Source organism: Dendrobates tinctorius, unplaced genomic scaffold (genome assembly GCF_039654945.1).
Source record: "Dendrobates tinctorius isolate UK_male_01 unplaced genomic scaffold, ASM3965494v1 ptg000162l, whole genome shotgun sequence".
Classification (NCBI taxonomy): Eukaryota; Metazoa; Chordata; class Amphibia; order Anura; family Dendrobatidae; genus Dendrobates; species Dendrobates tinctorius.
In genome coordinates this window covers 16,732,501-16,748,868 of record NW_027361829.1, presented here as the reverse complement: position 1 = coordinate 16,748,868, position 16,368 = coordinate 16,732,501, and the positions used below count along the sequence as shown (strand labels likewise).

At 45.3% G+C, this 16,368-nt stretch overlaps 1 protein-coding gene across 2 annotated transcripts in view; it reads left to right on the top strand.

Moving 5' to 3' along the window:
- Positions 1 to 16,368, top strand: part of CLPTM1L (CLPTM1 like) — a 156,071-nt gene that overhangs the window by 1,232 nt on the left and 138,471 nt on the right. For both annotated transcript variants that reach the window (XM_073549867.1, XM_073549866.1), the window contains exon 2: positions 3,141 to 3,368. In XM_073549867.1, coding sequence (XP_073405968.1) covers positions 3,207 to 3,368 — 162 coding nt within the window. In that variant the 5' untranslated portion in view covers positions 3,141 to 3,206. The remainder of the gene's footprint in view (positions 1 to 3,140; positions 3,369 to 16,368) is intronic.

Below are 16,368 nucleotides of genomic sequence, written 5' to 3'. Positions count from 1 at the left end.
ACATGGCCGTGTATGTGTCATCTCCTCCATCGCATATGTGCTGTACACGGCCGTGTATTTGTCATCTCATCCATCCCTTATTTCCTGTGCACGGCCGTGTATGTGTCATCTCCTCCATCCCATATGTGCTGTACACGGCCGTGTATGTGTCATCTCCTCCATCCCATATGTGCTGTACGTGGCCGTGTATGTGTCATCTCCTCCATCCCATATGTTCTGTACACGGCCGTGTATGTGTCATCTCCTCCATCCCATATGTGCTGTACACGGCCCTGTATGTGTCATCTCCATCCCATATGTGCTGTACACGGCCGTGTATGTGTCATCTTCTCCATCCCATATGTTCTGTACACGGCCCTGTATGTGTCATCTCCATCCCATATGTGCTGTACACGGCCGTGTATGTGTCATCTTCTCCATCCCATATGTTCTGTACACGGCCGTGTATTTGTCATCTCCATCCCATATGTGCTGTACATAATAATAATAATAATCTTTATTTTTATATAGCGCTAACATATTCCGCAGCGCTTTACAGTTTGCACACACACATCATCACTGTCCCCGATGGGGCTCACAATCTAAATTCCCTATTAGTATGTCTTTAGAATGTGGGAGGAAACCGGAGTACCCGGAGGAAACCCACGCAAACACGGGGAGAACATACAAACTCCTTGCAGATGTTGTCCTTGGTGGGATACGAACCCAGGACCCCAGCGCTGCAAGGCTGCAGCGCTAACCACTGAGCCACCGTGCCGCCCATGGCCGTGTATGTGTCATCTCCTCCATCCCATATGTGCTGTACGTGGCCGTGTATGTGTCATCTCATCCATCCCATCTCATCCATCCCATATGTGCTGTACGTGGCCGTGTATGTGTCATCTCCTCCATCCCATATGTGCTGTACGTGGCCGTGTATGTGTCATCTCATCCATCCCATATGTGCTGTACGTGGCCGTGTATGTGTCATCTCCATCCCATATGTGCTGTACACGGCCGTGTATGTGTCATCTCCATCCCATATGTGCTGTACACGGCCGTGTATGTGTTATCTCCATCCCATATGTGCTGTACACGGCCGTGTATGTGTCATCTTCTCCATCCCATATGTTCTGTACACGGCCGTGTATTTGTCATCTCCATCCCATATGTGCTGTACATAATAATAATAATAATCTTTATTTTTATATAGCGCTAACATATTCCGCAGCGCTTTACAGTTTGCACACACACATCATCACTGTCCCCGATGGGGCTCACAATCTAAATTCCCTATTAGTATGTCTTTAGAATGTGGGAGGAAACCGGAGTGCCCGGAGGAAACCCACGCAAACACGGGGAGAACATACAAACTCCTTGCAGATGTTGTCCTAACCACTGAGCCACCGTGCCGCCCATGGCCGTGTATGTGTCATCTCCTCCATCCCATATGTGCTGTACGTGGCCGTGTATGTGTCATCTCATCCATCCCATATGTGCTGTACGTGGCCGTGTATGTGTCATCTCCATCACATATGTCCTGTACACGGCCGTGTATGTGTCATCTCCTCCATCCCATATGTGCTGTACACGGCCCTGTATGTGTCATCTCCATCCCATATGTGCTGTACATGGCCGTGTATGTGTCATCTCCTCCATCGCATATGTGCTGTACACGGCCGTGTATTTGTCATCTCATCCATCCCTTATTTCCTGTGCATGGCCGTGTATGTGTCATCTCCTCCATCCCATATGTGCTGTACACGGCCGTGTATGTGTCATCTCCTCCATCCCATATGTGCTGTACACGGCCGTGTATGTTTCATCTCCTCCATCCCATATGTGCTGTACGTGGCCGTGTATGTGTCATCTCATCCATCCCATATGTTCTGTACACGGCCGTGTATGTGTCATCTCCTCCATCCCATATGTGCTGTACATGGCCGTGTATGTGTCATCTCCTCCATCCCATATGTGCTGTACACGGCCGTGTATGTGTCATCTCCTCCATCCCATATGTTCTGTACACGGCCGTGTATGTGTCATCTCCTCCATCCCATATGTGCTGTACACGGCCGTGTATGTGTCATCTCCTCCATCCCATATGTCCTGTACACGGCCGTGTATGTGTCATCTCCTCCATCCCATATGTGCTGTACACGGCCCTGTATGTGTCATCTCCATCCCATATGTGCTGTACATGGCCGTGTATGTGTCATCTCCTCCATCGCATATGTGCTGTACACGGCCGTGTATTTGTCATCTCATCCATCCCTTATTTCCTGTGCATGGCCGTGTATGTGTCATCTCCTCCATCCCATATGTTCTGTACACGGCCCTGTATGTGTCATCTCCTCCATCCCATATGTGCTGTACACGGCCGTGTATTTGTCATCTCCTCCATCCCATATGTGCTGTACACGGCCGTGTATGTGTCATCTCCTCCATCCCATATGTTCTGTACACGGCCGTGTATGTGTCATCTCCTCCATCCCATATGTGCTGTACATGGCCGTGTATGTGTCAACTCCTCCATCCCATATGTGCTGTACACGGCCGTGTATGTGTCATCTCCTCCATCCCTATATGTGCTGTACACGGCCGTGTATGTGTCATCTCCTCCATCCCATATGTTCTGTACACGGCCGTGTATGTGTCATCTCCTCCATCGCATATGTGCTGTACATTGCCGTGTATGTGTCGTCTCCTCCATCGCATATGTGCTGTACACGGCCGTGTATGTGTCGTCTCCTCCATCCCATATGTGCTGTACACGGCCGTGTATTTGTCATCTCATCCATCCCTTATGTCCTGTGCACGGCCGTGTATGTGTCATCTCCTCCATCCCATATGTGCTGTACACGGCCGTGTATGTGTCGTCTCCTCCATCCCATATGTGCTGTACACGGCCGTGTATTTGTCATCTCATCCATCCCTTATGTCCTGTGCACGGCCGTGTATGTGTCATCTCCTCCATCCCATATGTGCTGTACACGGCCCTGTATGTGTCATCTCCTCCATCCCATATGTCCAGTACACGGCTGTATATATTCTCACACTACCCAATCATTTGCACCTTCCCTAGGGATTTCTATACCCTGTTGCTGTGGTTTTAATGTTGAATGTGTAATTTTCCCGATTTTGTTTTCTCGTTTCCTCAGGTCTTCCTTTTCTCTACCAATCTTGCATACTGAATTGCTTTCCTGCTGCACATTTCCCAGTCTACGATGCTGAACAGAAGCTCCTTCACTACCCTAGTGGTTGGTGTGTTTATTGTATATGTAGTTCATACATGCTGGGTAATGTACGGCATCGTCTACACAAAGCCATGTGAAAGCCACAGTGACAACTGTATCAAGCCGTACTTATCCAAGAGACCGAAGCTTCAGGTATGTAACCCTTGTGTGTGTTGTGCTTTGCACATATGTACAGTTAGGTGCAAAATAATAGCAGTCTAACATCACTAATGTGTTTAATTCCTATTTTTGGCAGAAAAGATCATACAGCATGGGGAAAAAAATTCATGACTAGGTGTAGACGAGTAATGGGCAACTAACGGAATAAACAGTCATGACCTGCACATTGCTAATTGGGTATAATTGACTCATTTAATGAAAGGGGGTGCTCTATTTAACAGCAGTACCAAGTTCAATTTGTGAGGTCATTCATTCTGTGAAGAAATAGTTGTCAATTATGACCTTCATTTAACGTAGGTGGTCAGCAAGTGTCATATCTGCTGATATTTAGCCCTTTTCAGTGAGTAAAATGGGTCATCCCAGACACTGCACCGAGGAAGAAAGAACTTTCATTAACCTCTCTACCCTAAAGGGTGGTTTGCACGTTCATGCCCGGGCCAATTTTTACAATTCTGACCACTGTCCCTTTATGAGGTAATAACTCTGGACCGCTTCCATGGATCCTGGTGAATCTGACATTGTTTTCTCGTGACGTATTGTAAATCATGTTAGTGGTAAAATTTCATTGATATAACTTGCGTTTATTTGTGGAAAAAAATGGGAAATTTGGCGAAAATGTTGTAATTTTCCAAATTTGAATTTTCATGCCCTTAAAAAGAGAAATTAGAGATGAGCGACTTTGCCTTTTTTCAGGTCGAGTCGGGTTTCACGAAACCCAACTTTCGCAAAAGTCGGGTCGAACGACATCGGCCGATTATTGTGAAAAGTCGAAGTCCGACTGAAACACGAAACCCAATGTAAGTCAATGGGGAACCAAGGTTGGCAGGGAGTGGAGCACAGGAAACACACCTACAGTGCCCATTTTAATGCCAAAAACATCAATTCTTATTCCTTAAGCTTGTCAACCTTAATTTACTTTATAATAGTTAAGCATTGAAAACTGGGGGTTATTTGGCTAAAGTTGTGGGGGGGGGGTAGTGCTGGCTCCAGATTTTCGTGGGCCCAGGGCCAAAGAGTGTCACTGGGCTCCTTTAACACATACCACAATTCATGATCCTTTGATACAGCAGAGAAATAGCGGTACAGTACAATGAAAACTACTTCAATTCTTACATCACATGACTGATATCCATTTTAAATTCTCCAATAGCTCCAAAAACGGACAGTATATTACTCCATTCACTATTATGGCCACCGCATAGTGCGCCATACAGAGTAATGAGGCCCATATATTTCTCCATACAGAATCATTGGTCCCATATAATGTTCCATACAGTATATGATGAGCTCCACATAATGCTACAGTATATGTTGTTCACCATGGATGAAGCGCCACTGTCTTATGGGCCCAAATAATGCTCCATATATAATGGGCCCCATTTCTAATGCTTTAGTGTATAATGGGCCCTGTAAATGCTGCTCCAGTGACTGATGTCCACCTTTCGAATGCTCCAGTGTATGGTGGGCCCCAGATATCATTCTCCAGAGTATCGTGCTCCCCAAAAATTGCTCCCAACCTTTATAACAAATAAGATCCGCGCTAGGGAATCCCTGTACTCTGGACTCCTCGTCATCCCCATCTTCCATCTCTCTGCACTTGGACTGTTTAGGCAGAGGGCGTACAGACGTGATGTCATCGCGCTCTTTGACCAGAATGTCACTGTCAGGAAAAGTGTCTGGTTTCCGGGGGCAGTATGGTTGCAAAGCTGAACCTTAAAGGAATGTCCAGAAGGGCACCACCAGAAGTGGAGCCTGCGGCTTAATTGGACTCAACACAGGCAACCTCAACCATGCCATCCAAAAAAAACTGCACAGATTGCAAGCTTAATTCCGTTAACGAACAAGACTCAGGCATGCCCCCGCGGTCCGCGTCCAGTTTACTAGAGGGACATGCGAGATCGGCCAATAACAGGTCTGTCATGCCCTTAGCATAGTTTAAACATTTGAAATCTCTGTGTTTATTTCCGGAGTCAGACAAAGACACTCACAGCCTCAGTATGGATTAGACAACAATCTAAAAAGTAGAAAAAAGGAAATATTTTTGAAGCGTACACCAGTATACACTGTTGGGGTATTTTTAAATCTTCATATATATTTCTGTCTCAGTAAGACAGTCCAGACTCTCCACAAGAGGAAACGAGATGGATAAAAGTACAGACATAAAGTCGAGTGATTGCAGAAATTTAGGAATTACTAATCACGGGAAAAACTCCCTGGAGAATTCTCAGAGGCGATGCTGACCCTCAATTATTTTGTGTGTGGAGACAGCGAAACCAGTTCTTTGTGAAGAAAGGGTTGCTGTATCGCAGTACCGTTGATCCCATCACCGTTACTCATCTCCATCAAATTTTGATCACAGGGAGAGATGTAGACATGGTCCTCACTGCCTATTATGATCTGTCAGGTAACTTTGGAGTGCAAAAGACAGAAGCCACAGGCCGTAGGCGATTCTATTGAATTGGCATGAGAGGGCACATTTAAAAATGTGGGCAGGAATGTCACGTCTGTGAGTAGGAAAACTGTGAAAGCTGATGATAAACCACCACTGCATCTCATTGTGAGTCGACGTCCATAAGAAATGGAAGCCATTGATCATCTGAAGCTAGAGCCCGGCCAGCAGGACAGGGCATAGCTACGTCTTAACCATCATCTAACCATCATAAGTTGGACCATTCACTTCGGACACCTTGGTCACAAACATCGGGGCACCTCAGGGGTGTGTTTTGTCCCCGTTACTGTTTTCTCTCTATACGAATGATTGCATCTCTTCAGCAGACTCAGTAAAAATCTTGAAATTTGCCGATGATATGACACTGATTGGTCTCATCAGGGGAAATGCTGAAGACTTGTATCGGAGTGAGGTGAAAAGAATATGTGACTGGTGTAAAGCCAATAATCTTGTACTCAACACTAAAAAAACTGCTGAGATGGTTGTGGATTTTAGGAAAGATCAACATGAGATACTTCCAATCTACATCCATGACGAAGTGGTTCTTAGGGTCACAGAGACCAAATTCCTTGGTGTTATCATCTCTCATGATCTTAAATGGGGGAAAAATGTGGATGCTGTTATAAGAAAAGCACAACAGAGGATGTTCTTCCTGCGTCAGCTGAAAAGATATGGTTTGTCTAAGAATCTGCTGATCTTATTCTTTATTGCTGTCATCAGATCTGTGATTTGTTCCTCTCTGATAGTCTGGTATGGGGGAGCCACTGCGCATGACAAACTCCGCTTACAAAGGACTTTCAGAACAGCAGAGAGAATTATAGGTTCCCCCCTGCCTAAAATCCAGGATCTTTATGATAAGAGTATTCGATCCCGCGCATTGAAAATTTCATCCGATCCCTCTCACCCGGGACACTCCTCATTCCAACTACTCCCTTCAGGACGTCGCTTCAGAGTCCCCAAATGCAGCACCAACCGCCATATGAACAGCTTCTATCCACTCTCTGTTCAACAATTAAATCGTCATGTGTAGACTATATACTGTATCTGTCTTGTTGGATGTTACTTGTTGTATCTGTTGTTATATATTATGTTGTCTCTTTGCCACAAAGAATTCCTTGTATATATGTAATATGTACTTGGCGATAATAAATTTGATTGATTGATCTATCAGTTCACCAAATTTGTAGTGGCAGTCCCAGGGAAGCATTTGACAGCCCAGACTACACAGCGGAGGAGCAGGGAGAGGTAAATATTGCAAATGCTGGGGCCCTGCCCAAGCAAGGGGGGCTCACTTGTGGGCGTCGGTACTGGCACTGGGCCCCTCATAGTACGCCGGTGTGTCTGACGGCGGGTGTGCACCCCCACCATCAGAGACACTTGATTGCACTATGAGGGACCCTGTGCCAGTGCCGGCGCCCAAGAGTCGGCCCACCCACCTGTCCAGGGCAATGGCACTCGCACGGTTGCGTGCGCTTGGTGGTGACCCCGGCCATGGGGGGGGGGAGGTAGCCCAGTTAGGGAGGTTTAAAAAATGGCATATGTTTATGTTGGACATTCAGCAGCTGCAAATGGAGGAATCGGAGAAGACCGAGGAAGAGGAGGACAAAAGCGAGCCATTTTTCTGGCAACCTATGTGTCATCAGGGGAAGGTGGTACAAAATCCTTTGAAACCCATGCATGGTTCATTTTAATGAAGGTTAGATCATCAACATTTTGGGTCGACAGACGAGTCCTTTTTTCTGTCAGGATTGATCCAGCAGCACTGAAGACTCTTTCCGGTAGCACACTAGCAGCAGGGCAAATGAGCTCCTGTAAGGCATATTGTGCCAATTCAGGCCAGGCGTCCAGTTTAGAGGCCCTATACTCAAAGGGGAATGACCTGTGAATGAGAACATCGATATGGGAGGAGAAGTAGTTTGTAACCATAGTTGACAACTGCTGTCTCCTGTCACTTTCAATCGATGCAGTATTACCAGTCGTGTGAGCGGGATTTGAAAAATCAGTCCACAACATGGTCATGAAACCCATGTCTCCAACGCCACTTCTGATGTGTGCACCACGAACACCTCTTCCATGTTTCCCCCTACGGCTCATTGGAGAACCATCACCGCTGCTGTGTGCTGGGAATGCCTCAACCAACCGGTTTACCAGAGTTGCTTGTTTGTTAGCCAATATTAGGTCAAGGTTCTCCTGTGGCATGATGTTTTGGAATTTGCCTTTATAGCGTGGATCCAGGATGCTGGCCAACCAGTAGTCGTCATTGTTCATCATTTTAGCAAAGCGGGGGTCCCTTTTTAGGATCTGCAAGGCATAATCTGACATGCACAACATAAAGAAGGATTTTTCCAGCGTCTCCAGGAGATAAAATATCTATATCTCCTGGAGACGCTGGAAAAATCCTTCTTTATATTGTGCATGCACTATACACCCGGGTCAGGGTGTTTCCGTGCGTCGGAGGTGTGATCAGGAGTGAAGAGGGGTGAGCTGAATACTTCTAGTTTGTGCATAATCTGACATGTGGGCCAATGCTCCCGGTGTCAATGATGCGCTGCGAGTGGTGGGTGGAGGAGCACTTTCTGGCAAATCCACATCCCTCCAGTCACGCACAAACCCTGTACCAGACCTTGCCACGCCAACATTTTCTCTTGCCCCACGAGAAGCATACTCCTCCCCTAAATAATCATCCCCATCATCATCCTCCTCTTCCTCTTCTTCCTCCACCTCGTCCAGGAGAGATCCCCGAGCAGACAATGGCTGACTGTCAACAAGGCTTCCCTCCTCCTCTTCCTCATCCTCCTCGGCTGCAGACGCCTGCTCCTTAATGTGCGTCAAAGTTTGCATGAGCAGACGCATAAGTGAGATGCTCATGCTTATGATGGCGTTGTCTACGCTTACAAGTCGTGTGCATTCCTCAAAACACTAAAGGACTTTACAGAGGTCTTTCAGCTTCGACCATTGCACACCCAACAACTCCATGTCTGCCCTCAAAGTGCCTGGCCGTGTATCCTCCCACAAATGCATTACAGCCTGCCTCTGTTCGCACAGCCTCTGAACCATGTGCAGGGTGGAGGTCCACCTTGTTGCAACGTCGATAATTAGGCGTTGCTTGGGAAGTTGGAGCAATCGCTGCAGCTTCTGCATACGATGTATGGGCAACCAACGGATGTGCGAGCACAGTCTTCGGACCTTCTGGAGCAGGCCTGTTAACTCCGGATAATTATTGAGGAAGCACTTCACCACCAGGTTCAAGGTGTGAGCCAGGCAAGGTATGTGTCGGAGTTTTGAAAGGGCTATGGCTGCCACAAAATTCCAGCCGTTATCACAAACTGCCTTGCCTGCCTCAAGATGTAGACTGCCCAGCCATGACTCAGTTTGTCGCTGCAAGTAGTCAGCCAGTACCTCCGCAGTGTGTCTGTTGTTGCCCAAAGACATCATCTTTAAAACAGCCTGCTGCCGCTTACCACTAGCTGTTCGATAGTGGGACACCTCGTGTGCAACACTGGCAGCTGCGGATGGAGTGCTCGTGCGACTACACTCTGTCGACGAGCTTTCGCTTCTGGAGGAGGCGGGTCAAACGCCTACACCCAACTGTTTCCTATACCGTGGGCTAGGCAGCACTGTCCCCCCCGCCGCTGTCCCCTGTGGACCCTGCATCCACCACATTAACACAGTGCGCAGTGATGGACACGTAACGGCCCTGGTCATGCCTACTGGACTACGCATCTGTTGTGAGGTGCACCTTTCCACTCACTGATTGCTTGAGTGCATGGACAATGCGGTCTTTCACATGAAGGTGGAGGGCTGAGATGGCTTTGCGAGAAAAGAAGTGCCGACTGGGTAGGTCATAGCGTGGTACTGCGTAGGCCATGAGTTCGCAGAAAGCTTCGCTTTCAACCAACCGGTAGGGCATCATCTCTAAAGAGATTAGCTTGGCAATGTGGGCGTTCAAACCCAGTGTACGCGGGTGAGAGGATGAGTACTTTCTTGTCCTACTCTTAGTCTTTGGTAGGGTGAGCTGGACTTGAGAGCTGCATATGGTGGAACTAGCGGTGGACATGGCGGACTGAGAGAGGGTTGATGATGGTGATGGAGTTGGTGTTCTTTCTGATTGTCTAGATTCAGTCTTTCATAGCAATAACATTGATTCCCTGACTGCTTTGGCCTTGCAACGACACCTCAACATTTGCTGCTGGTGGTGTGCTAACCGGTGGGCTTACAGTGGGGGAAACGATGTAGCGTTGCTGACTACCTTCATTGGGAGCAGTTGCACATGTGGTACGTGAGGTTTGGTAGTCCGTCCATGCTTGCAAGTGCATGGTGATTAAATGTCTAAGCATGCAACTGGTATTCAAATTTCTCAGATTTTTCATCAGGGTCATATTCTGGCTCAGTACACTGCTAGGACAATGAGTGAATGTACCAGCAGATAAATCTAGCAGTGGCTGTGCATCAGTGCACTCCATGTCAGATTCTTCTTGGACTGGGTAATTCATGATTTGACTTGATAACCCAGGCGTGGTATGTGTAAAGAGCTCCATGGAGTAATCTAGTGTGTTAGGGGTGAAGGACACAAGGAAAAGTGACCAGGAGCCTCCAATGACGACTCAGTGCTTTTATTTTTTAAAACTTCAGAAGAGGAGGCGATAGAGCTGGAGGTTGTGTCAGCAATGTAAGCCAAAACTTGTTCCTGAAGCTCCGGCTTTAAAAACGGTTTACCTACTCCCAGAAAAGAGAGCCTTTGAGGCCTTGTGGAGCCAGACGATGACGCAGGCTCAACACTTCCTGCATTAGGTGCTATTGTGCTTTTGCCACTACCAGCAGATCCACCACCATCATTACCAGCTGGCAACCCACGCCCACTTCCACGGCCTCTTCCAACACACTTCCTCATTTTTGGGAAAATGTACCCAAAATACCACCAGCAATATGGTACTGTAAAACAAGGTACAAGGTGTATATAGTGTTGGGGAGAATTTGAATCTCCCTACAGACTTGAGGACACTGAACTATTATCTCAGGCCCAATGTAGATTGCACCTCAATATAACAGGCTGAAATTGGATGGTGTGTAAAATGTCTATATAGGACTGGGGAGAATTTGAATCTCCCTAGAAATTTTAGCAAGCTGACAATGATGCTCTCAGTCTCAAGTATGGCAGCAGGCAGCCTAATAAGCAGGACTGCTGCACACAAAAGTGTGGAAAAATGAACGCTTGGTAACTGGGCAAAAAAGAGAATGAAAAGTATTTTTGCTTTTAAAAAAGCTGTTTGCACAGCAGTGTGAAAAGAGCAATGCAGCTATCAGGGAGCCTTATAAGACTGCCTAATAACCAACAGAGCTGATGCACCAAAATATAGCCTCCCCTTGCACTGCACACTAACTGGTGTGTTGTACAGGTAAAATCGCTAGCAGCAGAAGCAGTTTTTTGTATCTTCTTCCCTGCCTAACGCTCTCCCTACAGAATCAGCAGCAGCTCTCCCTATTCTGAGATCAGCAGAAGTAAGATGACGGTCGGCGTGCACGCCCTTTTATAGCCCCTGTGACGCAACACAAAGTAAGCCAATCACTTACATGCTTTTCTCAAAGATAGTGGTGACCGCTGCCTATGTCATCGCATTGCCCACAGTGTCCGTCCTCCATCATTTGCTGAAGCATCATTTGAAACGCGACTTTGGCGCTCTGGTCGACGACCTCATGGCCGACCTCACGCTATGGTTGGGTTTCGTTTCATGAAACCCGACTTTTGCGAAAGTCGGCGACTTTTGGAATTGACCGACCCGTTTCGCTCAACTCTAAGAGAAATATGTCACACAAAATAGTTATTAAATAACATTTCCCACATGTCTACTTTACATCAGCACAATTTTGGAATCAATTTTTTTTTTTTTTTTAGGAAGTTGTAAGGGTTAAAAGTTGACCAGCGATTTCTCATTTTTACAACACCATTTTTTTTTTTTTTTTTTTTTTTTAAGGACCACATCACATTTGAAGTCGCTTTGAGGTGTCTATATGATAGTAAATACCCAAAAGTGACACCATTCTAAAAACTGCACCCCTCAAGGTGCTGAAAACCACATTCAAGAAGTTTATTAACCCTTCAGGTGCTTCACGGAATTTTTGGAATGATTAAAAAAATGTACATAGGTTTTTTTTCACAAAATTTACTTCAGGTCCAATTTGTTTTATTTTACCAAGGGTAACAGGAGAAATTGGACCCCAAAAGTTGTACAATTTGTCCTGAGTACGCTGTTGCCCCATATATGCAGGTAAACCACTGGTTCGGCGCATGGCAGCGCTCAGAAGTGAAGGAGCGCCGTTTGACTTTTCAATGCAAATTTGGCTGGAATTGAGATCAGACGCCATGTCGCTTTTGTAGAGCCCCTGATGTGCATAAATAGTGGAAACCCCCACAAGTGACACCATTTGGAAAGTAGACCCCCTAAGAAACTTATCTAGATGTGTGGTGAGCACTTAGAACCCCCAAGTACTTCACAGAAGTTTACAATGTAGGGCCGTAAAAATAAAAAAATATTTTTTCCACAAAAATGATCTTTTCGCCGCCAATTTTTTATTTTTCCTAAGGGTAACAGAAGAAATTGGACCCCAAAAGTTGTTGTGCAATTTGTCCTGAGTATGCTGATACCCCATATGTGGGGGTAAACCAGTTTTTGGGCGCATGGCAGAGCTTGGAAAGGGAAGAAGCACCGTTTGACTTTTTCAATGCAGAATTGGCTGGAATTGAGATCAGACGCATGTCCCATTTTGGATAGCCCCTGATGTGCCTGAATAGTGGAAACCCCCCAATTCTAACTCCAACCCTAACCCCAACACAACCCTAACCCTAATCCCAACCCTAACCCCAACTTTAGCCCCAGCCCTAACTCTAATGGGAAAATGGAAATAAATACATTTTTTTTATTTTTCCCTAATTAAGCGAATGATAAAGGGGGCTAGATTTACTCTTTATAGCGGGTTTTTATGTTTGGCAGCTGTCACACACTAAAAGACGCTTTATATTGCAAAAAATAGTTTTGGCTTCACCACATTTTGAGAGCTATAATTTTTCCATATTTTGGTCCACAGTCATGTGAGGTCTTGTTTTTTGCGGGATGAGTTGACGTTTTCATTGGTACTATTTTCCGGCACGTGACATTTTTTGATCGCTTTTATTCCGATTTTTGGGAGGCAGAATGAACAAAAAAACAGCAATTCATGAATTTCTTTTTGGGGTGGGGGGCGTTTATACCGTTCCACATGTGGTAAAATTGATAAAGCAGTTTTATTCTTCGGGTCAGTACGATGACAGCGTTACCTCATTTTGTAATTTTTTTATGTTTTGGCGCTTTTATACTATAAAAACTATTTTTATATAAAAAATTATTTTTGCATCGCTTTATTCTGAGAGCTATAACTTTTTATATTTTTCCAGTGATTGAGCTATATTGTGGCTTGTTTTTTGCAGGACAAGATGACGTTTTCAGCAGTACCACGTTTATTTATATACGTCTTTTTGATCGCGTGTTATTCCACTTTTTGTTCGGCAGTATGATGATAAACCATTGTTTTTTTGACTTGTTTTTTTTTGTTTTGTTTTTTTTAAATGGTGTTCTCTAAAGGGGTTAACTAGTGGGACAGTTTTATAGGGCGGGTCGTTACGGATGCAGCGATACTGAATATGTGTACTTTTATTGTTTACATTTTTTTTTTTACTCAAATATTAATTCAATGATATAATAAATATTGTTTTTTATTTTTAATATTTTTACAATTATTTAAAACTTTTTTTTTTTTATTTCATTCTTACTTTTACACTGTATTCCATCATGGGACACTTATTTTGTGCTGGCTTATCGCTTATATGACATGCAGATCTGCATGCCATATAAATTGTCAGTGCTGCACTCTGTGCGCACTCACCTCAGAGACTTCCTGACATTCATTGCGCATGTCAGGAAGTCTCTGAGCTCTGGTAACCCGGATGTGTCTTAACGACATTGGGTTACCATGGGAGCGATCGGGACCCCGCGTCATGCCGCAGGGTCTCCGATCCAAAGGCAGACTGGCTGTCACAGCTGACAGCCCCTCTGCCTGCTCCTGGAAAGCTGCGATCATGTTTGATTGCAGAGTTTCGGGGGTTAAAGTGCCGGGAGCGGTCCGTGACTGACCACCCCGGCACATTAACCCCTGGCACACTGCGATCAATTATGATGTGCTGCGCTGCTCCGAGGGTGTCCTTCCCTGCAGGCCCCTGGGGGCCTGCAGGGAGGTGGCTTCCTCAGTGCCTGCAGAGAGCAGGGCTGAGAAAGCATGCAGCAGCGCCTGTCAGATCGGTGATCTGACACAGCTCTGTGCAAAGTGTCAGATCAGCGATCTGACACTAGACAGTGATGTCCCCCCCCGGGACAAAAAAGTAAATAAAAAAAATATGTGTAAAAATAATTTATAGAAGGTCCCTAATGAAATTTTAAAAAAAAAATATTCCCTGATAAATTCATTTTTTGGAAAAAACAAACAAACAATGAAAGTACACATATTTTAGTATCGCCGCGTCCGTAATGACCCGCCCTATAAAACTGTCCCACTAGTTAACCCCTTCAGTGAACCCCTTAACCCCTTCATGACCAAGTCCATTTTGACCTTAATGACCAGGCCATTCGTAGCAATTCTGACCAGTGTCCCTTTATGAGGTAATAACTCAGGAACGCTTCAACGCATCCTAGCGATTCTGAGACTGTTTTTTCGTGACATATTGGGCTTCATCTTAGTGGTAAATGTAGGTCGATAATTTTTGCGTTTATTTGTGCAAAAACCGGAAATTTGGTTAAAATTATAAAAATTTCGCAATTTTCCATTTTGATTTTTTATTCTGTTAAACCAGAGTTATGTGACACAAAATAGTTAATAAATAACATTTCCCACATGTCTACTTTACATCAGCACAATTTTGGAAACAAAAATTTTTCTTGTTAGGAAGTTAGGCTGTGTGCACACGCTGCGGATTCCGCTGCGTTTCCGCAGCGGTTTTGGCCGCTGCGGACACGCAGCAGTTTTAGCTGCGGTGTACAGTACCATTCATTTGAATGGGAAAAAAAAAAACGCTGTGCCGACGCTGCGGAAAAAAACGCGCGGATTTGCTGCGGTTTTGAATCCGCAGAAAGAATTGCATGTCAATTCTTTCTGCGGAAACCGCTGCGGGTTCCTATCTCCACCATTGTGGAGATAGTGAATCCGCAGGACCAAACCGCAGGCAAAACCGCAGATAATCCGCAGGTCTTTGGACCTGCGGATTATCTGCGGTTTTTGCAAAATCCGTGCGGATTAATCTGCAGTGGATTCCGCAGCGTGTGCACGTACCCTTATAAGGGTGAAAAGTTGACCAGCGATTTCTCATTTTTACAACAAAATTTACAAAACCTTTTTTTTTAGGGACCACCTCACATTTGAAGTCACTTTGAGGGGTCTATATGGCAGAGAATACCCAAAAGTGACACCATTATAAAAACTGCACCCCTCAAGCTACTCAAAACTACTTTCAAGAAGATTATTAACCCTTCAGGTGCTTCACAGGAACTAAAGCAACGTGGAAGGAAAAAATGGACATTTTAATTTTTCTAACAAAAATTTTGTTTTAGCATCAATTTTTTCTTGGGCAATTTTTTTCACATGGGCAACAGGATAAAATGGATCCTAAAATTTGTTGGGCAATTTCTCCTGAGTACACCGATACCTCAAATGTGGTCAAAAACCACTGTTTAGGCGCACGGCAGGGCTCAGAAGGGAAGTAGCGCCATTTGAATTTTTGAATGGAAAATATGTTGGAATATTTAGCAGTTGCCATGTTGCGTTTGGAGAGCCCCTGTGAGCCTAAACATTGGAGCTTCCCCACAATTGACCCCATTTTGTTAACTAGACCCCCCAAGGAACTTATCTAGTTGCATAGTGAGCACCTTGAACCCCCAGGTGCTTCACAAATTGATCCGTAAAAAAAAAAAAAAGACTTTTTTTCACATCTTTTAGGCTAGTTTCACATTAGCGTTTTTTTGCGCAGCGCATCGTGCGCATAAAAAACGCAAAGAAAAACGCAAAACAAATGTGCGTTTTTTTTTCTTCATGCGCACGCTGATGCGTCAAAATAACGCAGTGTTACTTGCGTTTTACATGCGTTTTTGCATGCGGTTGCGTTTTTTATGCGCATGCGTTTTTAGGTGTGACATTTCACAATAGCAAAATCTTTGACCACCAATGGGTCACCAGTGGGCGTGTTTCATTGGAATGTTTTATAGACCCTGTACTGCTGAATTCATCAGATTTTGCTGCTGTTTCCGGTGTCAAGATGGACTTGCGTCTGGATAATTTCCGCTTCAAGCTGGATCTTGACATTGCGCTGTCTCAGGCGTATGTCTTTTGTTGCCAGCAAGAAAGGGAGAGGGAGAGACAGCAGAGACGGCAGCGGCGTAGGTTTTGGAGACATCCAATCATCGAACTCCGGCCAAGCCGTGGAGCATATCACACGCTGTACAGCGA